This window comes from Sminthopsis crassicaudata, chromosome 3 (genome assembly GCF_048593235.1).
Source record: "Sminthopsis crassicaudata isolate SCR6 chromosome 3, ASM4859323v1, whole genome shotgun sequence".
Taxonomy (NCBI): Eukaryota; Metazoa; Chordata; class Mammalia; order Dasyuromorphia; family Dasyuridae; genus Sminthopsis; species Sminthopsis crassicaudata.
Window position 1 is genome coordinate 606,723,069 of NC_133619.1, and position 23,584 is coordinate 606,746,652.

The following is a 23,584-nucleotide window of genomic DNA, read 5'->3' on the forward strand; positions in this document are numbered from 1 at the left end:
AGTTTGTATGCTCTTTGAAAAGGAGGGGTTCCTGAGGGGTGGCAATCAACTTGGACTGGTTAACCCCAAAGCGGGTGTGGACTAGATTAAAATGAAGGTCTTGGGGTACCTGACGCAGGTCACTCAAATGTTGGTCAAAGAGACATCAATTTCCATATCATCTGTCTTGATAACAGGAAGACTCAACCTGTGCCCAGACCTGTCTGAGGGAGAAAGAATACACCTCTTAGCCTAAACTTAGAATTTCGTCTATTGCCTGATTAGAGCTTGGCCTGAATGTCTAACAGAAATTTCCCACACTGATTGGTTTCTGGATGAGGAAGTAGAAAAGGGAAAACCTCGGTCCTAATACAATAATTAGATATTAAATATGAGAGATATTCATTTTTCACACTGCCCTACCTGCTTCTAATTAAGGAACAAAATTTTCTTAGGGGATCAATAACTGATGTTACTCCATGAAGGATTCTTAACCATGGGGTAACAATGTGAGGGAAGCAAAGGGAAGAAACCGATGGAGGCTCTGACAAAACCAAAGCAGGCAGTCCCCTGTAGTGAGCAGCCCTTACAGATAAAATATGCAAAGGAAGAAATAAACAGTTAAAAAAACATCGTCCACAGGAGGCTCAGAAGGAGACGAGGCTCCCTGGTCTGGGTGTGGTGCACCTGAGCACTTGTAACAGATACTTAGACTAAACAGAAAATATTCTTCTCAGGAGCTGAGCCCACAGAAACATGGCCTGAGATTCAGAATGCTACCGTGCTATTTTGAGACTGAGATTCTTATAATTTTGAGAAATTCTGACATCAGCCTTGTCAGCTGTGCCAACCTAAAAGCACCATGCAAAAGAGTTACCTACAAAACAGGTAAGAATGGAGGTCACGGCAGAGAACCACATCTTGGGCACTCTCTTTTACCCTCCATACGCCTTTGCTCTAGGGCTCCTGCAGGCAAGGACTCGAAAAAAAGATCTAAAAGGCTGGTGGGCAGGAAATGAGCATTCTTCCTAGGGATCCAAGTTATTTTTCTTTGAAAGTGGCTTTAAATGTGCTATTTTATATATATATATATATATATATATATATATATATATATATATATATATATATATTTATTCCTAAATTATCTAATGGCAAAAAAAAAAAAAAATTAACTAACAGAACCAATGACACACTTAATTACTGGATCACCCCTGGAGGAGGGGTTGAGGGGGGAGAACCAGAGGAGTATTATACACCCACTATAGATAAAATATAGTTGTCCCAGCATTAGGGGGTTCAGGACCCTTTTGAATGTGAATTTTTTTGTGAATAATCTTTATTTTTAATAATTGTAATCATTTAAAATGTTTACACACAAGATAAGTAAACAATGCCCTGCACCCTTAAAAGTTATAGCTTCTCCACATAAGCTCACATACTATTCAGAATCTCTGCAGTACCTTCTTCCTGACTGCTTTCTCCTACCAGAAGCATCACCTAGGATCACTGCCCTGGGAAGGGAAAGGGGTGGCCTGAAACAGAGTCTGGATGGTAGAGAGAGGTGCAAAGCTCTTCATTCTTTGATGCCCTGATACTTTTGGCAAAATTTAGCTGTTAATAAAATACACACACACACACACATAAATGTATGCTTATGGTAGTGATAAAATGGGTGAATAATATGCAGTATTTATGCATCTATAAACTACTATAAATGCTTTTAGTTTTCTTTATATATGTACATTGTCTACAATTTTCTTCAGCATGCTGCAAATCTCCAAAAATTCCCATTTAATTATCAATGGCCAACTGCAAATAACTAGAACTACGAATGTGGAGGGATAACTAATTTTATCTGCTATCATCTTTCAGGGATGCTTATGGAACGTTTCCTTTTGCCAGTGGAATATCTACAGGAAATCACGTGTTAAGCAACCTGAGAAATCAATCCTGTTATTATCTAAAGAAGACTTCTTCAAGTAATTCAGATCAGAGGCTAAAAATGACTTCGCTTGTCTACACCACCAAGTCAAATATTAAAAAGACAAGTACCACGTCTTCTTGCAGGAGAAGAAAACCCCAAGAGCAGCCCACCGGAGAGGGAATGCAAGCTGTCCCCAAAGCCCAAGAGGAGGCAGAAGTCTGGGCGGGTGGGGGCACCAGCAGCCACCCAGTGGTGGGAGGTGCTGGTTTTTCCACTACATTGAAGTGACCCTGCTCCTTTCTCCCCCCTCTCATTCCCCGCTCCACAAGGAGAGCTAAGAAGTCAGTCCATCAGGGTGCTGAAGCACAATACAAGGGGACAGATGGCTGCCCAGCCCTTTGCTGTGACAGTAAAAAAAAAGAATCCCCCTTGGGGTCCTCTAAAGCATGGGTAGGTTCACAAATGTCGCTGAGGCCTCTCGTCTCCATTTCAAGGGGCCCCAGAAACGAGAAGGGTGCCGTGCTTGAGAAGGACAAGACCACCTGTTCCAGGACCTCCTGGACACAGGGTTCTCCTGCTGAGAACTTTTCTGCTTGGTGGCAAGGAGACTGGGACAGGTCAAAGATACTAGGATAAGTCAAAAAGGACTATGCCAGAGTATAAAATACCCTCCTTGAGGAAAAGTACCCTGGACAGCTTAATAATGCAACATGTACAAGTTCCGAAATCTTCAGTGTATATGGGGAGAAACTTAAATCTACGAACTTCTATCTTTCACAATGCTTTCCACCAGTGGAAGGAAAATGCTAACTGATACACTTCTCCCTGCATCAAGGAAACAGATAAAGGAAAATCCACCCGTCAAAAGGAAAATATGGACTGTCTGTTGTTATTCCCAGCTATTTACTTTGTGTTTTTGTAGTCATAGAACTTACTCAAGACACTTTTTGGAAGGTAAATTTTCAGAAGGCTGGGTCTTGTGCAGATTATAAGCCATGATGCGAATGTCACAGTAAATAGTCACAATAAATATTACTGATGAAATTTTGTTGGTTTATTTTTCACAGTAACAGACTGTCAAATTACAAGTACGCGATACTGTGAAATATTGTGCTTTAAGGGCACTTTGCCTCTGCACGTGGATGTAACCGGAGAAAATGGACTTAAAGTACAAGAAGATGTAGTTCAGAAAGCAATCTGGTGCAGTGTGACTTAGTGCTAGAGGAGAAGAGTCTGGGTCCTGACTGAGCTCTGCCCCTAAGGAGCTGCTGATCACAATCATCTCAGGCTGCACTGGGGGGGTTTAGCACTCGGTCAGTCAGAACAGGACGGAGCTATGAGGGGCTTACCCTGGGCAGGCCTTGTATTAGGGAAGAAAGGCCCAGGCCCTCAAGGGGCCTCCATTCTATGAGGCAGACTGGACACAAGAAGTACACACACAACAAACCCCAATTACGTCCATGGAGATCGGGGGCTGGGTGTGGGCCAGGGCAGGAAGGGCTGCTGAAGCTGCTGTTTGAACACGGTTGCTTAAGAGCTGGGAGGCTGAGAGGAGGTAGAAGGAAGCTGTTGTGCACTATAGGCCTGAGGACCAGCCATGGTACAAAGCCACAGAGATGGGGGATGTGAGGGCAGTGTGAAAACTGCAAAACATATGAGGCTGATCATTCTCAAGGGTGGTCAGGGAACTTCTGGGGGTCTCTGAGGCTCTTTCAGGGGGTCCAGGAGATTAAAACTGTTTTTTATAATAATACTAAAACATTTTAGTCCTGAATATGGCAAAACCAGATAACTAAAGTCCATACAAACTCTCGAGGGGGGATCCTTAATAATTTTTAAGAATATAAAATGATCCTGAGACTAAAGTTTAAGAACTACTGGACTAGTGCACAGAATGGGTGAAAGGGTATTCTGGGCTGCACCTGACCGAGGTGAATACCCCAGCAATTGAGTTTGCTACTAGAACAAAATGAGTAGGTCCCTGCAGAGTTACAAAAGGAGATTTTCTTAACTGAGATTAAAAAGACAATTCAACGAGGATGGGCTTTTCTAACCCTCTGAACAAGCAAAGCTCTCACAGAGACCCAGCAGCCACACCCAGGAGAGCCCCTGCTCTCTTCGAAGCCATTCGGGACTCAGGAGATGAAGAAGTGAGGTGAGACTTGGAGCCTCTGGAGCCAACTGAGCCTTAACAAAGGCCTTGAAACTTGTCAAAGAAATGCTAACCTGGTCTGCATGGGCAGAGGTATTGGTCCCAACACAAGAAGAACAGCATGTTTGTCACCGAGAAATTCCAATTCCAATAGAACTGAGTCTTCCTTCCCTGTGCCACGTGGAGGTGACTGTGGGTTCCCTGGGAGGGCTTAGTGGGCCCTATTTCATTTTGAGTTTGATGCCATGGATGTAAACGATACCACTGGAGACAGGTTGGTCATGTAGTAAGAGCCAGCGCCCACGGCAGGGCAGTGTCCCCAGAAAGGTCCCTAGCATGCTGGGGAGGGGAAGGGGAGAGGGGGGACATGGGGAGAACTTATGGGAAGACACGAGAAAGGTCCCCCAGAACTGGCTGGAACTTCAGCGCTGGGCACGGCCCCATCGAGGAAGTCAGGGCCACTGCATCCTGGGAAGAGATGTCCCTCAGCATCAAGCCCCCAGGTCAATGATGCTCTTGCTTACTCAGGTAACAGCCCACGAAGCAGGCGGGATAAAGAGCTCTCCTTCAAATGCAGAGAGAAGCACTTGGAGGCCTGTCCTGGGCCCCACTGCTGGCCGGGGGGAAACCTGAACCCATGTCTTTTGGTTAGCTGAGCTAACCAAGGAAACGCCAGCCTGTTTTGTGTTTTTATTTCCTTGATTTTCATTTAGAATTTTTATTCTCTATTCTTACTGAGATGCACAAATGATAAGTGTAGAGTGCAAGTTTAAGCTCATGCTTAGAAAAGGCTTAAACTGAAGAAGGTGGAGGTGAGTGTCTATGAAGACACCCTACAGGATTTGGGTCAATTAAGAGCGTGGCGTTAACAATGTCAATCCCTATGTGATCTACTTACTTTCACAGCCAGGAAAGTCTATTCTGTAGCTACAGGATATATCATTAATCCTTGCTAACTATTTCATGAATAAGGGACAATCAGACAAACAAAGGACACATGGCTCAAAGAAAACTCACCAGTTTGACTAGGAAAAACAATTCAAAGTATATCTAACCAACCAAGGAAATATCTATTCTTTTTTTCAGTAGATATTCACATAAAAAAGAAAAATACTTATGTTAAAGAACAATAATATAAATTATATTTATAAATGTAACATGAATTATATTTCTTCATAAGTCTAACTGCAAAGAAAAGTTGTGCCAAATAATACATATGCTGAATGTCCACAGATGTCACTTTGTACATTATAGAGGGATAAACCTCTTTACTCTAGAGTGGTCTCAAAATCTTAAAAACTGCACATTTACAAAAAAAATCCAAGCTACTTTAATTTTATCCTTACTTTAAAGAAGGGTAGAGATAGAGTTAAAGATAACTATATCATGTGACAACTTCAAATCTAATTAAGAAAATGGGACGTTAAAATACAGTGCTATCAACAAATCTACCAAGATTGTCCTACCTTTGGTGCATCTATTCATATAATACAGTGTACATAAATATATACAAATATAGTTCAATGTGTATACAGAACACAAACCATCATTTTTTCAACCATGTTCCTCTGCTGCTTTTTAGCCACTTCCCCCATATAGAACAGAATCAAGATAACATTATCTCTGTGGTATAAAAATACTTGGCAACTGGAGATGGATATTCACCTTTGGAGGCAAACAGCACTTGGATAATTTAGACTAAACACTCGAAGGATGTAAAAGCCTATTTCGTTGGTCCCAACTGCTGGAAGGCTATAAAGACAAGAACTATTGTGATTCAGGAATAAACTAAACTCCTTTTGAAAATAAAATGCTTTTTAGCACTCAGGATCTTCCTACTTCTATTGTTCAAAGTGTGATTTCTTCTGCATTTATGTGGATGACACAGATTACTCTAACATTAGCTAAATCAGAATGAAGAGAGATGAAAGAAAAGAAAAAATGATATTATTAAGAGAAGAAAATTAATGAAGAGTGGGACCTCTTCTCTATTTCAGTTTCTCCATTTCTTCTCTGTGCTTGCTCATTTGAGCACAGATTTGCTTAAACTATCCCCAAAGTCTTTGTGCATTTTTAAGAGCCCATAGTTTTTCAAAGCCTGCCACAGCATGCTTGGTGACATGTAGGGTGCACTGGGCTCCACCCCTCCCCACTGTGCCTTTCAGCTTTCCTATTTTCGTCTAAAAAGGGGATAATGATACTTACACTATCTATCCTACATGTTATTGGGAGGAAACAGTTTTTTAAATGGCAAAATGCTAAAGTTAGGGATGAAAACACATTCCATGGTGATAAATCTCCAAACTGCTCAAAGTTTGCTCCATGGGCAAATATCATGAGATCAGATTAAGTTCTCATGAATATAATTTTTGGGTGAATGAGAAATTGCACATAACTTCCTCCTACAACAAATATGCCAAAACTATCTTTTCTATTTAAAGTACGGAAACTAAGCACTAAACTTACATACACACAAACTCATCCTGACTGAATTTAGAAATGTAGAGAAAAACCAGTGAGGGTGCAGAGACTGAAAAAGATAACTAAGTTCTATTTTAAGACTGAAGGGAAGGAAGAAACTTTCACAGAGCAAATACTTTTTGGGAAAATGCAAGCACTGATAAAAAATAGAAGAGAAATCTTATAGTATAAGAAATGAATAATCATTTCAGATGTTGGTTATTAATCCACCCCCAATACCATCCATTCCCTCCAAAATGTTGCTCCTAAAACACAGATGTGACTACATTAAACCAATGACCACGACATATTGGGGAGTGTTCAGAGAAAAGTGATGGGGAAGGGCCTTGAGTCAGTGTCTCACTGGTTGGAGGGCCTGGGAATATTTACTCTAGAAAAGAGAAGATTCAAGATGAGGAAGATAGTTGTATATAAGTATCTGAAGGGTTGTAAAGGTGGAAAAGGGATTAGATTTAATCCTGTCTGATCCCAGAGAAAATGGGAGAAATGATGGTAGGTGGTGGCAGGAAGGCCATCCACTTCACAGGATTCACACTGTATTACATAGTAACTGAGGTCCCATTCAACTTTGATGATTCTGTGATTATGCTACTTTCTTCCTACTTAAAAAAAAAATAATAGCTCCACATCGCCTCTAGAATAAAAGACAAATCTTTGGTCTGGCATTTAAGATCCTCTTAATAGTCTTGCTTCTATCCAACTTTCCAAGTTTTTACATTTCCCTTTTTCTCCTCATGCACTCTTCATTCCACTAGCTATTTCTTAGACATCAAAACCTACCTCTTTCTTCTGAACCTTTGCATCAGTAAGAGGTCCTCCACCAGGTGTGGATGCCTTCCCTCCTCACTTCTGCCTCACAAAACTTCTAGGTGATTCCTTCAAAGCCCAGTTCCTTTACAGCCTTTGAAATGTGTTTTGAATTCACTTGTCTTTTATATGAGACCTCAGGAGGGTATAAGATCCTTGAGGAAAGACATTTTTTTATCTTTGAATCTTGTCTACTTTGAATAGCAAGAGTTGTGTTTGTAGGGTTGAACTGAATTTTAGGTATTCATGACTAAGACTCAAGGAAATGAAGCAAAAACCTACTTTTTTCCCCGGTGAATAATAAACTAGAAAAGGTTAGGCATTGGAAAAATTGAGCTATCATTTTGTTCCAGCCAGCTTCTACAGAAATATAATTAGGCAAATCACATAAAGGACAATCAGAATTTGTGGTGATCTTATCACATTCTATATAATTTTTATTGTATAAAGAACTCAAAAAAACTTATGAGTTTGTCTCCAAGAGTAATCTAGGCTAAATTGGTAATTTTTTGAGCTCCTATCAGTTCAGAAAATTAAGGATTCCTTCAACTTTAAGATTCAGCAATTAATTCTTTGACACAAAAGGGCAGCGAGGTCGGCAATACACCTCTGAGGACATTTGGGAGGTTCACAGAACCTTCCTGTGCCCCAGCTTCCTCCAGCAGCTGCAGCCTGTCAACCTTGCCATCTTTTCACACTGCAGCCCCATTTTACCCCCTGCTCAGCAGGCAGGAGCAGGCCGGCTTGTGCAGGCCCTCGCTCTGATGTCTCCTTGCCCAGCATCAGGGAGGTTTGGCCACACTGGGCATTCTAGACCTGCCAAAGCAGAGGTCTCAGGACCCGTGATTACTTCTCATAATACTTAAGGCTACAGTCTAGGCCAGGGTGCTCGAGCTGTTTTCCTACCCTTGGCCAGTGTGGTGGAACTACTGCTGGAAACCCTTTTCAGACTAAAGTTCTGAAGGCATAAAAAACCCACATGGGATTATTAGTCACACTGAAATATGGGGGTCAGACTATAAAAAAGCAGGTGGGCCCTAGGTAAAGAACTGTGCCCCCCCCAGGATGGCACACATTCCCCTGGATCATTTACTGTGCCATCTGTAGGGGGTCAGTCAGAGAGCAGGGTCAGGCTGGTATATGTGTATGCAGAAATGCACCTGTTTCCATATCACACGTGCATGTGTACACACATATACACCTATGGGCTGCACCCATTTGTTATTTACAAGGCACCTTCTATGTGCTGACATTGCCTCACAAGAACCCTGTGGAGCGGACACCAGTTTTACCCCCATTTTATACCGAGGCAATGAGGGGTTAAGTGATTTGCCCAGATTCCCAGAGCTACCTGCAGGCAGGCCAGTCTGGTTTAGAACCTCCCCATGAAGAGGAACCTCATCTGGAAATCGCTGGTTGGTAAGAAATGTTTTCTCACATTCGATAGCCATTGGAGCCCCTCCTCTGCGCCTCCCACTGTGGTCAGTGGCTAAGGCATGGCCTCCCCTGCAAAGTCCTCTAGGGCCTCTGTATTTGACATCTGACCTCTCCAAAGGTCTCCTCCAGGCCTGGGGCTCCATCTGTCTCCTGCCCATGACTCCCACCAGACCCTGCTATCCAGGGGCCCCCTCCTGGGATGGCTGACTGCCCCTCTTGGAAAGAAGGCCAGCCATGCTAGGCCCAAGTGGTCCCCCTTTGCTGCGGTCTCTTTTTCAGTTGAGGAACCACAACCACAGTCCAGTGAATTCTGTGCGAATTTCAGGGTCCATCACAGGCGCACACATTAGCAGACACTGCCATGTTTGTTGAAGAACCACCTATGACTCACACTCCCATGCCATTTTACGGTTTGCAGGCTGCACCTGGCTTATTATTCCCCCTTTCCAGATGAAGAAAGGCCCAGGGATCCATGCTCACACCAAACCCTGAGCCCAGCTCCTCAGCCTGGTGCTCTGGCAGACCACAAGGGGTTCCGGCTGATGATCAGCCACAAGCTTGGAAAAGCCCACAGGGCACGAAAAAAGGGCATTTCCTCTCTAATTCCATGACTCAGGATCATTTTTCTCTAACACAAGGTGAAACTTCAGCCCAGAAACAAAACGAATGTAGAAACAAAAAGGAGCTTGGCGCTATCTTGGAAAAGTGCTGTGCCAGTGCCACATATGACCCTGAGTCAGTGGCACCTGCTGGAGAAATGGTGGCTGCTCTGAGGGAGCTTCCTAGCATCTAGGCAGGCCCTCAAGTGCTGACCGTGCACAGCTTCTACCTGGACACATGCTCTGTGAGCACAGAAGCATTTACCTTAAGACAGTAAGTCTCCTCAGGCTTCACTGAGCATTTAGATAGCACCTACTGTATGCTAGGGATTGTGCTAAGAGTTTTACAAATATCTCATTTCCCAACAACCCTGGGAAGAGGGTACTGTTATTATTCCTATGTTATACATCAGAAAACTAAGGTAAACAGATATAAAGTGACTTGCTCAGGGTCACCCAGTATCGGAGGCTGGATTTGAACTCAGGTCTTCCTGCCTCCAGGCCCAGCACTCTGTCCAGTGTACCATCAAAACCAATATTGTATAATAGATCTTATTAGGATTTTATGACAGATGGTCTCTAATATATTCACATATTACCTACCTTCTGCTCTTGCACCTCAAAAACAGTTTCATGTACACTACATGCAAAAAGTGAGGTAGGCAGATCACTTAAATCCATCATCTCTTCCAAATCATCCTCATTTTCACCAAAAATCATCTCTTCCTCCTCTTCTTGGTCACTGCTGTAGAGATCTGACTGGCTGTCACTCCAAGACTTCATAACGTCCCTTAGCATTGTCCCCTAAGAGCAGATCTCTTTTTCTGAGTTCCACAATGTCAACAAGGCACCTGTTATAAAAGAAACCAGAAATCAGACCAAAGCACATGCCATGGCACATTTCCCCACAATGGAATTAGTGAAGCACTTTTATTGAGCAAAGATGAATGGGCCCCCTGCTTACTTCATAAATCAACTCATCTCAACCTTCTACAACTGAAAACTATCAATATCGGTTTTTATTTTCGCTATAGTTGCCTTATGCAATACATTTTGCCAGCTCGGAGTGAAAACAGGAAAAAGTCAAAACAATTTTCTAGCATGTGTGAAAAAGGCAAATACACATTTGTGTATGTGTTCCAAAGTAGTAAGAGGAAAACACAAAACACAATTGTGTCTGCATGTTTGTTTTCCATTTAACTTCTCCACAACACTGAAAATGGCAAATTGGTAGGTGCCCACATGGACTAATTTGCCATCTGCAGCTGGAAATCTGCTCTCTAGTGGTGTAACTGCCTTTTCTTAATCAGTTAGTTCCTTTCAAAGATATTAAGTAAGCAAAAGTTCTCTATAAATGTAGTCACTACCAGTTCTGAAAATATTTCCTGTAAGTACTGAGATAAATCAGAAAACATAAAACCTTTAAAAGGAATCGTTACAGAATTCTAGTAACTAGAGAAATGAAAGAGACTTGGATCAGCTCTTTCACCCACCAGGTCCAGAGCAGAATTCTATAAAATAGGATTCTCCAAATAACTTAACTTTCAGAGATATTAAAGGTCATTACATCTTAAAGTAGGATGCTTTTTAAACATAAAAAGGAGGTTTTTAAAAATCAGAAGTGCTATATAATACAGATAACAGTGCTTTAATTTCAATAGAATTTTGTTTTTTTTCAATTACATGGAGAGATATTTTTCAACATTCATTTTTGTAAGATTTTTAGTTCCAATTTTTTTTTCTTCCTTACCTCTCCCTTCCTCAAGACAGCAAGCAATCTGATATGGGTTATACATATACAATCATTTTAAATATATTTATCATTAATCATTTAAATATATTTCTATTTAGTTATTTTTGTGAAAGAAAAATCAGAACATAAGGGAAAAACCATGAGAAAAGAAAAGCAAACACCATCACCACAAAGGTGAAAATACTATGCTGTGATCCACATTCAGTCTGCTCTCTCTGGATGCAGATGGCATCACAAGATCATTGAAACTGGACCGAATCATTTTATTGTTGAAAAGAGCCAAGTCTGTCACAATTGATCATCTTATAATATTGCTGTTGCCATGTACAATGATCTCCTGGTTCTGCTCATTTCCCAGGTCTCTCTAAAATCATCTTGTAGATCATTTCTTATAGAACAAAAATATTTCATAACATTCATATACTATAACTTATTCAGCCATTCTCCAATTGATGGGCATCCACTCAGTTTCCAGTTCCTTGTCTCTACAAAAAGAGCTGCTACAAACAGTTTTGCACCCGTGGGTCCCTTTCCTTTCCTTTTTTTTTTTTTTTTTTTTTTTTTGTTTTATGATTTCTTTGAGATACAAAGCTCCAGTAGAGAGACTGCTAGATCAAAGGGTATGCACAATTTGATAGCCCTTTAGGCATAGTTGAAAATTGCTCTTTAGCTAGATCATTTCACAACTTCACCAACAATGCATTAATGTCCCACTTTTCCCACAATCCCTCTAACATTTATCATTATCTTTTCCTATTATCTTAGTCAATTTGATAGGTTGAGGTGGTACCTCAGGGTTGTTTTAATCTGCATTTCTTTAATCTCTAGTGATTTGGATCATTTTTTTCATATGACTATCGATTAATTTCTTTATAAGAAAACTGTTTGTATCCTTTGACCATTTTTCAATTGGGAAATGACTTTGCTTACAAATTTAACTCAGTTCTTTATGTTATTTTAGCCTTTATCAGCTAATAAAAATTATTTCCCAGCTTTCTGCTCTCCTTCTAACCTTGGCTACATTGATGTTTGTATAAAACTTTTTAATTTAATGTGATCAAAATGATTCCTTTTGCATTTCATAATGTTCTTAGTTCTTCTTTGATCTGTATTATTATTTTATTAGGACTTTTCAGAGAGGTGGAGGAAGGAATGTTAACCAGCTGGTATTTTAAGTCAAAGAAGTAACTGTTTTTCAAGGATATGATTTCTCTTTTTAAAGTTCCATACAGGACAAGTAATGGTATATAACCGTGGTAGAATACAATTGTGTTTATTTATTTATTTATTTTTATCAGCGTAATGACGAGCCAGGACTAATGCTAAAATCTACCTCCAGCAATAGAGTAGAATGCAGAATGAGAGAAAAAAAATTTTGGGAGGAGGGAGGTATGGCCAATGTGCAAATTTGTTTCAATCGACCATACTTAAGTAAAAGGAGTTTTGTTTTTCTTCTGTTCTCAATTGGAGGGGGAGAGAGGTGGGTTTAGAGGGAAGAGAAGGAAAATTTGGGGTGATTAAAACAAGTAAAAACCTTAAAAATAGAATTAGAAAACTAAAGTTCCATCTTCTTACTCCTCAAAAAAAAAAAATCAGAACACAGGAAATAAGTATTTCCTGTACCTGAACTTTTAAAATTTTCATAATGTGATACCTTCATTTCCTGTTTTCTACCTTTCTATCTTTAAGACTATAATGAAAACACTTGTCCTCGGTGTTGCTATATTCCTATTAATTCTATATTCCACTAGTTTGTTTTTTTTAATTGGTTTTTAAAGTGATTGCACCCAGGCTTGAAGTACTGTTTTATTGCTATGGTACAACAGGAGAGTTTAATGTGATTGCTGCTCACTTAACACATATACACAGAACACAGAGTCTTTGCCCCATCTGAACTGTTTGTTTTATGGTTGAACTCATATACTCCTAAATGAGATGTGTAGCAGAAGGACAGGACAAAAACAAAACCTCAATCTGTCTTCATTTTTACAAATGCTAGTCCACAAAACAAATAAAATTCAAAGCAAAATTTAAATAAGCTATTCAGAGCTGAAGCTAACAAATGCTCTACTCAATATCTCAATAAAGCATGAAGACAACCAGCAATTCTTGAAGGCTGTGCAAGTTCTGAGCAAGGGGTCCTAATTAGGGCAACAAATTTAAAGGACATAGACTTATTTTCCTTTCTTAGGTTAGAAACTATGAAGCTAAGTATCTAGCTAGTAAGAAGATTTTGTGGCTGGTCAGTTGTTACTCTATTCCAAAGTCTACCATCAAACAGACATACTCAACAGGAAACTAGGATCTCCATCTTTACCACAGCCTGCAAGTGGGTACCTGCCCCCTTCCCTTAATTAAGGAAGAGAATGCATCATTATTCTTGCTCCCAGAATGGTTTGTGCTACTTACTGTAGCATAAAAATTCTTAGTTATGGGCAGTCTGGCTGACAAGTCTTAACAACTAGCAGAGCTTTAGAGATAGACTCGGATGGATCATGTGTCTAACTACCAACAATCAGCATAGCTAAATTTGTAGTGGGGGATTATTTTCTCCAGCCACAGAAGCTCACAAAGACAATCAGCTATATTGAGATGATTGCTGCCTATACTACAAAAGGAATCTATACTGATGAAAACACAAATCCCTGAAGATATGAAAATAGTCAACTCAAAAAAAAATCATATGAATTTTGCTACCCCACAATATAGTCAATTGTCTTTGTGAGCCTCAGTGACTGAGGAAAAAAAAATATTCCCCTTCTGGCTAACTTTTTGGTAATGAAGCTCTACACATTTAGTCAGGATTTTGCATTATTATGTAATGAACATCTTAGCTATATTGGAATTAGAAATTGGCTCTCTCTTACTAAAGGCAACAATTTAAATTCTTTATTTCTATTCTTTATTATATTCTGTTATTTATATTCACGGGCATGTGAGATTTTTTTGTTTTTGTATTTGATAGAGCTCATGGTCAAATAGTTTCACAAATTCCTACCAACATTCTAAGTCCAGCCAAATCTGAACAAAAACAGGAGCCAAACTGAAAACATCAACTGGGTGAAACAGTCTTATTGGAATAGAACCAGGGTTGGTCAGCATGCATTAACAATCCATGAGAGTCAGTGCTAAGCTGGGACTACTGGAACTGTTAACTTTTTCTCAGCTGGGGCTGCTCCCAATATTTTGTGCCCTCAAAGCACTGACTCTTGCCGTAACAACAGAATAGTTCTAGCTTCAACAAGCAAACATCTGCATGGATCAGGGTTTAAATGCCTCTTCAGTGCTAACGATAACTAGCAAACTAGAGTCTAGCAAAAGGTTCTTTTAGGGCACATGAAATGAGTAAAAAACTCCAAGAAGAATGATCTTTTATACTGCTACAATATTCCTTCTGCCAGAGAAGCCTGACAATCTTTCAAGGAATGCTGTCAAGTTGCTTTATAAAGCCCATCATCAATTAATCATACTATTTCTGTCAAATTCTTATCAGACAGATTCCTCCTTAATTAAAGTATTTATAAGGGGGCAGTTCCTTTTTTTTTTAATTATGTAGATTTGGAACTAGTTAAATGACCATAATCTTTGAAAAGGAATGGGTTTCTCATCACAATACTTGCAGAGTCTGTGCCCTCTCTGGGATCATCCCTCCTAAGTGCGTTATGAAGGCTATCCAACAAAGTAGGGGCTCTATTTCCAGCTCTACTAAGCACTTGCTGAGTGACATTGGGGAAGCGATTGGACTTTTCCATGTTGCAATCTCTTCATCTGTGAAATAAGAAAAGATATTCACAGATGCTGCTGAGTTTGAAGGCATGCCGCATTCCTCAAAAATACTAAGTCTTGTCAATTTATGAGTCTTCAGAGGTTGCTTATTATACAAGCCTTTTGCTTGAACCTCCTACTCCCTTCTCATTTCATCATTTGCTGGCAGGAGTTGACTATTTCTAAGAAGCGCTGAGAAAAGGTTTGCTGAGGACGGAAGCTTGCACTATAGGCAAAAACGAAGATTTCTGCTTTTCTTTGGGTTTCACTGGATTCTATGCTATCCCTATATCCCAGGAACCTTCAGGGAGGATGAGGGTAGGGATTTATACGGCTGGATGGGGGAATCAAATAAGAATACAAGAATTAACTGTCAAACAAAATGAGGGAAAACATCAAGCTATTAAAAATATTTAAGTTATATGACTCAAAAAAATGTGATACTGACTTACATCTATATCATTTCCCCAAAATATTTCCTCCACTTCCAATTACTGAAGAATCAATCCCAAGTTTTGCATGTTACATAAGTGCAAACCCTGAGATTTTCACTGGGGTTTGGGGAGGAGGACCTTTAAAGGACTCTGTCTATTGCAACTCAGTATCTTGTTATTACTATTTTTCTTGACAATTGTACCTAGAGGTTTTTCTACAATCTACAAATTTAATGCCTATTTACAAAGCTCAGAGAGCTGATCTCAGCCTTAGGAAGTCCTGGGTTCAAATCTACTGCTCGATGTCTGGTTCTGGGCAAATCACAACTTGTTAGCATTCAGGGCAACTCTTTTAACTGGCAAATAACAGAAGATGTGGACTCAAAGAGGCAAAAGGACAGCTCTCTTCTGGAAGTTCTGGGAGAAGGGTCTGAAATCAGACCCTAGACACCATTCACTACCAAATCAGAAAGGTCATTTTAAACTTGGAGGGAACTATGATTTTCCTATATAGCACCGGGAATCTCTTTCCCAAGAACCCGACAAGGTTTTTGTCAGTACTAGATGATAAAATATAGGGCTGACTTGCATGGCCAAGGAATGAATGGGCACCTTGGATTTACAGCTCTCACACCAAAGAACATCCTAAAGCTGTCTCTAGACCACTTCAAAGACTTCATCAAATTGAAACCAAACCAAACTGAAAGATGTGACGCACAAACATGTGAATGTAGCTGCTTTTTAGTCTCATGTTAATGAATCAAACTGTAACATGCGGGATCTTGGACATCCACAAGAGTCAATTGCTACGAAAAGCAAAACAAGAAATTAGTTAAGTTCAAAGGTGAAGGCACTGTATCAGTTTGTGTTCAGTAATTTGCAATATAGAATAAATCCGTTATTTACCCCCTAATGAAAACAGTTTCTGTGGGCTTGTTTTGGACAGACGATCTTCCTTCTGAAGGTAACAGCCTAAGAGCCCTGCAAGCCCCGTTTCTCATATTCTTTCCAAGGCCTCTCTAATTCTCTACATTCTGAGGTTTCTTTCACTTTCCCAGTCTATCCCTTTAAATACCCGGTTGGAGTCTGACATTAAAGGGCACCATTTACCTGACAGACAGGTATGGATTTAGAAAAATTACGCTCAGATTGTTTGTCACCACAATATAAGCGGCAGAGCGCAGGCCGGATGTCCTGGGAAGAGATGAGGACTAGAGAGCAGCCGGCTCTTTCTGGGAACCCGCTGCAGCAGTTACCACGGCCTCGGAGACTTCAGACAAGGCGGCTTCCTCGCCCTGACACCAGCAGGGCCACTGGCGGACTGTTCTGATCCCTGCCGCCTCTTTCCCGGTACAGACGCACGCGGCTGGGTCCGCACCTGGACCGGGCCAGGGTCCAGCAGCCTCCTAAGTGTTCCCCATTGTGGGGGGGGGGGGGGCTGAGCCGCTTAGGGGGACAGGCGGAGTTTCTGGTGCAGGTCTCCTGCCCAGCGCTCTTCCTCCAATGGCCTCCCGTGCCATCCACACTGAACCAGCCCGGCCAGAGTCAGGTAGCACAAGTTTAGGGAAGTTACAGAATGGGCCAGGCAATGGGCATCTGGTGTTCCAAGTGGGGGGCTTTGGGGCAGAACTAAACCCAACAATGGCACGGAGCCGGGTGATGGGCACCGACCACCTGGCCTAAGGGGGCAGTATGATTCAGAACATCTTCACGGCTGCTGATGACCCCGGGCTTGGGGGGGGTGACCCCTTTTTCCTCCCCTCCCCGGGGTGCGACCTTAGGTTCAGCGGGGGGGAGGGGGGGTGGATTTGGAAGAGAGGACGACTCCCATTATTTGGCAGAGGTGGAAACTGAGGCAGGTGGGGGCGGTCACTTGCCCAGCAGGAGAAGGGCGCGCCTGGAGCGGTGTCACGCGTGTCGCCACTCCACGAGCCGCGGGATTTCGGGATGGGGGTGGGGATGCAGGGCCCGGGGCTCCGAGCAGGGGAGGGCGGGGCCGAGATGCCGCAGCTGTCAAACTCACCGAAAACTCCCGAGGACGCGGGCGGGCGGGCTGGAGGAGGGGACGCGGGCCCGGAGCCGGAGCGACCGAGGCGGCGGCGGCGGCGGCTCCAGTGCACCGAGCCCCAGAGGCAGCCACGGGCCGGCCGCGCGCCCCTGTGGCCTCGCGCGCTCCGGCCCCGCGCGCCCTGCGCGCGCTCCCGCTCCTCTCTCACTCCTCCCTCTCTTTCCTCCTCCCCGCCAGCATCTTCTCCCCACCCCCCTTCGGGAGAGTCGGGAGGCCCGCGGAGGGAAGGAGGCGGGAGCCGGACCTAGACCCGAGCAGGAAGCGACTCCTCCTGCCCCTGTTCCCGAAGCTCCGGGTGCGCGTGCGCAGGCCTCGCTTCTCGGCCCGTGACCCCTTCTCCTGCCCTGCCCCTCTCCTTCCTCTATTTCTCTTCTTCCATCATTCCCCCTCCTCCTTTTACCTCCCTCTGCCTTCTCATTCCCTCTCTCGTTCCTCTTTTCCTTTCTCATTCCTTTCCCCCTCTCCTCCCTCATTCCTCTCCTCACTGGGGCCTCTCCCCTTCATTTTTTACTCTTTCCCCATCCCTCATTTTCCTCTCTCATTTCTCCTCACTCCCCCCCCCCCCTCAATTAAGCCTTTCCCTCTCCCCCCACCCCCTCCCTTTCCCTTGGAATTAGAGGAGGGAAGGGGAGGAGCTAGAAGCACCCCCCCCCCCATGTTGCTTGCGCGTGCGTATTTCTCCCGCTCTCCTGGGCAAGTTTCCCTCTTCCCCCAGCTCCGCGCAGGCGCGCAGGCGCTCTTCTTTCCTGGCGGGATGTCCCCGAGCTTGGCCCTGCCCGCCCAGTCCCGGCCTGCATCCCCGTCCCCACCCTGACCTTTAGGCCCGGGGCCCGAGGGAAGGGGTTCTCGCCCTCGCCTAGCATTTTGCAATTTCCGTAATAGAGATATCTCAATGGAGGAGGGGGGCAGTGACAGGCCGGGAAACTGAGGCACAACCACGGAGGCTTGGAATCTGCTCTAGGCCAGTATTGGAGCTGGACCGGACCGCTGGAGTCCTACGACAGAAACAGGGCCGATGCTCTGCCCCCTGGTCGCAGACTGGATTAGATGAGCTTTAGGACCCCTCTGGTTCTCTGAGGTTCTTCCTGGCACTAAGATTCCATCCTCTGAGGCTCCCTCCAGGTCTCTGGCCAAGGACTCCTTAGACTAGACTGAAGCCTCTCCCCCGTCTAGTTGGAGCATGTCAAGCTGCCCAAGAATCATTCCATTGGGCAACTAACACCACTACACTACCCTCTCTTTTTCAGACATACATAGTTCAGTCTAGGAGTGCTTACCTTTCCATTTTCAGATGAAGGTGGAGGCAGGCCATAATTCAGAAACCTGAAGCTCACTCCAGCCCCGGAATTCATACACTGTAACTAAGTACTACACCCCCGGTGGTCTCTCCCATAGTCTAGATGGCTCCTTCCAGAACCGCAGTTTAACTGTTGGGTGCCCAGACCAGCAAGTCTTCATGAACTTTCACCCCTCACCCCTTCTAAGCTTCTCTTTATGTATAGTCTTTCCCCATTAGAATGTAAACTCCTTGAAGACAGGATCTTTGTGTCCTCTGTGCTTAGCCCAGGACCTATATGTTCCTGTAAAAGTTGTATGTTTACTGACAGTAAAAGAATATGATAAAATATATATGCTCTTCTTGAATCAAAATAACAGGTCTCACTCATGCCTATCCTGGCTTCTAGATAATCCAAACTTGAAGACAAGTACTCAAAGCATATTACTGAAATTTTTTTATTATTATTTTTTAAATATCACTTTGTTAAATTACTCTCAACCAGTGGACACATTATACAATTATAAAAGAAAGGCAACATGCAGCATCAGGTTTGTGAAATGAACAAAATATAACTTTTGCATATGGTACATACTGGAAGGCCACAAGGCCCCATGATTCCTATAGAGAACCCCAAGATAACATCATTCTGAACCTCAACCAGTGACGGACCAAATTTGCTCAGAAGCTTAAAGCAAAAAGGGCATATCATGCATGCGCTGGTGTACATGCACATTATACAGCAAAGCAGTTTGGCTTCCATTAAAGAAACCGATGGACGAATCTGACTGACCTGATGCACAGACCAATGTGATGACTACTGCTAAGAGAATCCTGCGGCACTGTCTAATATGTGCACTGGATCTTCATCTATTATTAAAACCTGTGGTAGCCGAACTCAGAAGGCCATATTATTTTTTTTTCTTTTAAATAATAAATTTTATTGATATATTTTGTTTTTACGTCATCTAGATTTCCCCGTTTCCTTCTCCTTCCCAGAAAGTCATCCAATAGAAGACTATTTCTTAAGAAAAAAGGAAAAGAAAATCAACAAATCACTCAATACACTAAAAAAATTGGACAATATATGAATTTTTCCACACCCAAAGATCCTACCACCCTCCATCTGTAAAGGAAGAGGAGGTATCTTCTCATCTCTCTTCTTTGGGGCCACATTTATTCTTTATAATTTCATTTTTTGAGTGTTTTCCATTTCTCATTTTTTTTATTATTTTATGCTTATTCTTCCACTTCCATTGTTGTTGCCATTGCATACATTATTTTCTTGATTCTGTTAACTCCACTCTGAATCACTTTATATAAAGTTTTCTCTTACTTTTCTGTATTCATCACATTTGTCACTTATTATACCACCATAATAACCCACCACAGAAAGATGTCATTCTAATTTGTCAGTACAAAATCTTCAGCACTTCAGTCTCCTTCCCCATATTCTCTTACTTCTATCAATTCTTTGCCTCCCTAAAGAAGGATATGGTGGGGGTGTAGACAGCAGAGAAGAAACATTCAAAATCATGTCCCAATCAATCAATAAACATTTATAAGTGCCTACTATGTGCCAGGCACTGAGCTGAGCCATGTCCAATGGCCTTATTCTGTGTGCTGAGTTGCTGACAGGACGAGATTTGATTTCCAATGTTCTGACAACTTGCAAGAAGGAAGAGAGGATCAATTCGGAGAGAGGTGGGGGACTACAGGTGTGAAAACACCATATATACTGTTAGACTCGGTAGAATATCACTTAAGTTTGCTCACCTTTTTTCCCTTTTGCTTTTTTCTTTATTCTTGGAGATGACCCTCTGGCTAGTGGCAGGTAGAATTGGAAAAGAAAGTGATGTGGAAAAAAACAGAATAAAAAGGGGGAAGGTTGGGGAAGCAATGAATGGGAAAGCCAGATTGCTAATGGTGGCCACCCCCTCAGAAGCAGGTGCTCCTTGTTGCTAGCAACAAGCAGACTATTTACTCAAGATTCACTTTCCAAGGTCCCTGTAAGTAAAGTGTGTTGTAAACCTGAGAGAACCCTGACAGTTGTGTTCCTGTTATGAAAAGATAAAGGAAAGGGGGATATGCTGTATGGTTGGCTGGGTTTAAAAGGCTTCACAGAACATTTCCTGAGGTCTCAAAAGCCTTTTTTTCAAGGTGGGTCTCTCATTTGACTAGGATTAGGTTAGAGCTGTCCCCAAATTCTGCATTCTTCAAAACACAGTAGTAGGAATAGCACAGCCTGGGATCCAAGAGACAGGGTTCTAATCTCAGTTTTGCTACCACCTTCTTGTATGAATCATTTCCCTGCTTCTGACTTCCGTTTCCTCATCTGTAAAGTGAAGGAGTTAGACTAGATGATTTCTTAAGTTTCTTCCAGCTCTGACATTGTGTTCTAAAAGTCCTCCCAGCTCTGACATCCTGGGTTCTAAGGGCCCTCCCAGCTCTGACATCCTGGGTTCTAAGGGCCCTCCCAGCTCTGACAGTCTGGGTTCTAAGGGTCCTCCCAGCTCTGACATCCTGGTTTCTAAGGGTCTTCCTAGCTCTTGACATTCTGTATTCTAAGAGTAAGACCTCTTCCCTATCTGCACCCACTCTTTCTCCACTTTAAGAGTCAAGACTTGCTCTGTTTTATATCAGGGTTACTTTTAATCCACTATCAACTTTGGTCCTTATAGAAATAACCTAAGGAAAACATTTTGTATCATGTCTCTCTCATATCTTAAAAATAAGTACGTCTTCACCTTATCTGTAGCCTGTAGACTTGAAGATGTTGGGGCTAAGTGGGGATACACTTAAATCAGTGTCCAGCATGGCCCATCAGAATTAATGTTCTAATGACATTTTTGTTTTCACACCATTATCTGACTTGGCAGTGCCAGGGGGCCAGAGGGAGAAGTGAGGCTGTTTCTAAGGTGAGGTGGAAAGAACACCATGGATCATATGATGATTATTGATCTTATCTAAGAAATTCTGAGGAAGAAACATTCCTTTGACCTTGCCAAACCAGCTATGGTGGAGCGACCTGGAGCAGAATACTAGCATGAAACTCAATATGAAGGAGTTTTGGATCCACTCTCCCAAGAACTTCTTATATGATCCTAGATAAGTCTTTTGGGTTCAGTTCCCTTTTCACTAATATTAGGATCTTGGATTTCTAAGGTTACATTTAGCTGGGTTCTTCTGTCTTCTAACCCCCAATTCCTAGGACCCTAGATCTAGAGTTGAACAGAACCCTGGAAGCCATCTGTTCCAGTCATTTCATTTTACAGAGGAGAAACTGAGGCACAGGGAGATGAAATAACTTGTCCAAGTCATCCAGGTAGTAACAATCAGACATGAAATTGGAATCCAGGTCTTCTATATTTATATTTGTGCTATATTTGTAGCATATTTGAAAGATCCCCTTGGTTTATATAGATGTCTATTCTCTAATTTTTTTTTTTTTTTTTGCTTCTCCTCCCCAAACCCAGGTTCCTGGGATTAAGTGATTTGTCCAGGGTCACACAGCTAATAAGTGTTAAGTGTCTGAGGCTGGATTTGAACTCAGGTCCTCATTACTTCAAAGCAGATGCTCTATTACACATTTAGCTGCCCCTGTTCTCTAAATTATTAAACAGACATCTAGATTGAATCAAGGGGAAATCACTTCACATAGACACAGTGAGAACTGACCCCTTCCAGAGAATATTTCCATTACTCAAGTAGGTCTGTGTGGGCATAGGATATCCTGAAACACATAACTCAATAGATACCTATCAGATTCAAGGAAAAATGTCAAGTTGAAGTTTAGCTTGTGAGTCTCAAAATCTCAGGCAGGAGGAGGTAATGAGCAATTTTTTCTTCCAAATGAACACCAAGACTTCTCAGGTGGCTTTAGCTTAGAAAAGATACAAAGTCCAGGAATGAACAAAATAAATCTCTGTTGTCTGAAACATATGTAGGGAAGCTCTATAAGCAATATTACTGCCACCATAGTTTATAAGAGTTACATAGTCCCTGCTATTGTCAAACAGTGGAGGGAGTTCCCTGATCAATTTGATAAGCTGTACTTTTGCCTAGGATTTTGGGTATAAGAGCTGTTTCCTAATTAAACCCCAGATACAAAATTCCTTTGAGGCTGAAGATGACCTAATCTTTGTAATGATTTCACAAACTTTAACAACTAACAACTACAAAATACTTTTGTGTAATCCCTTTTTCCTTGGGCCCACCATGTTAGTTAGCTATTCCTAGGTGCTAACTCTTTTGGAAGAGGTGGAATAAGGTGAATCTTTCTTTTTCATAGGCATTATTTGCTTCAAATGTTAATTAATGAACTCTCATTATTATGTCTGAACATGTGGGAATCCCAGCTTCTGCAACATAAATTGGCAGCATCCCGAAATAAAGGATAGGGAGTATATATTTCATGGACTATCATGAGCTGGTACAGAAGATACTTTCAAGGACATGGGCAAGTGGAAGAGGAGGCCAATTGAGGCAAGGACGACATGGGCCTTGGGACTGCAAATGGTCTAAAGGAATGACCCAGTACATGGGGTAGGTGGAAAGATTACAGACAACAATCCCACAAGATAAGGGAAGACCAACCCATATAAACTCAGAGATCCAGGGATTTCAAAAACAGTCTCTGATTCATCTTATTAACTGACTTTCTCTCTGACATCTAGCTATGGCAAAGCTACTACTGCTCAGCTGTTGACTTCCCAGCTCCTAAATTTGGGAAAAAAAAATTCATAAAGCTATTTGTGGCTCAAAATAAGTTTTAGATCCAGATGGATACTAGATCCAAATTTAGAGACACTGGCTTGTTTTTTTTTTTTTTTTTTTTTTACCAGAGGGAGTATTTGTGACCCTTCGAACACAGAGTTGGGTGCACTAGCCTGTTACCCCTCTTGTG

At 42.2% G+C, this 23,584-nt stretch overlaps 1 protein-coding gene across 1 annotated transcript in view; it reads right to left on the reverse strand.

The window, feature by feature from the left end:
* RCAN3 (RCAN family member 3) overlaps positions 1-17,514 on the reverse strand; it is a 30,574-nt gene extending 13,060 nt beyond the window's left edge. The window contains exons 1-2 of the mRNA XM_074305841.1: positions 17,358-17,514; positions 9,986-10,233 (exon numbers count right to left, since the gene is read on the reverse strand). Of these exons, the coding sequence (XP_074161942.1) occupies positions 9,986-10,180 (195 nt within the window). The 5' untranslated portion in view covers positions 10,181-10,233; positions 17,358-17,514. The remainder of the gene's footprint in view (positions 1-9,985; positions 10,234-17,357) is intronic.
* Between the last annotated feature and the right edge of the window lie 6,070 nt (positions 17,515-23,584).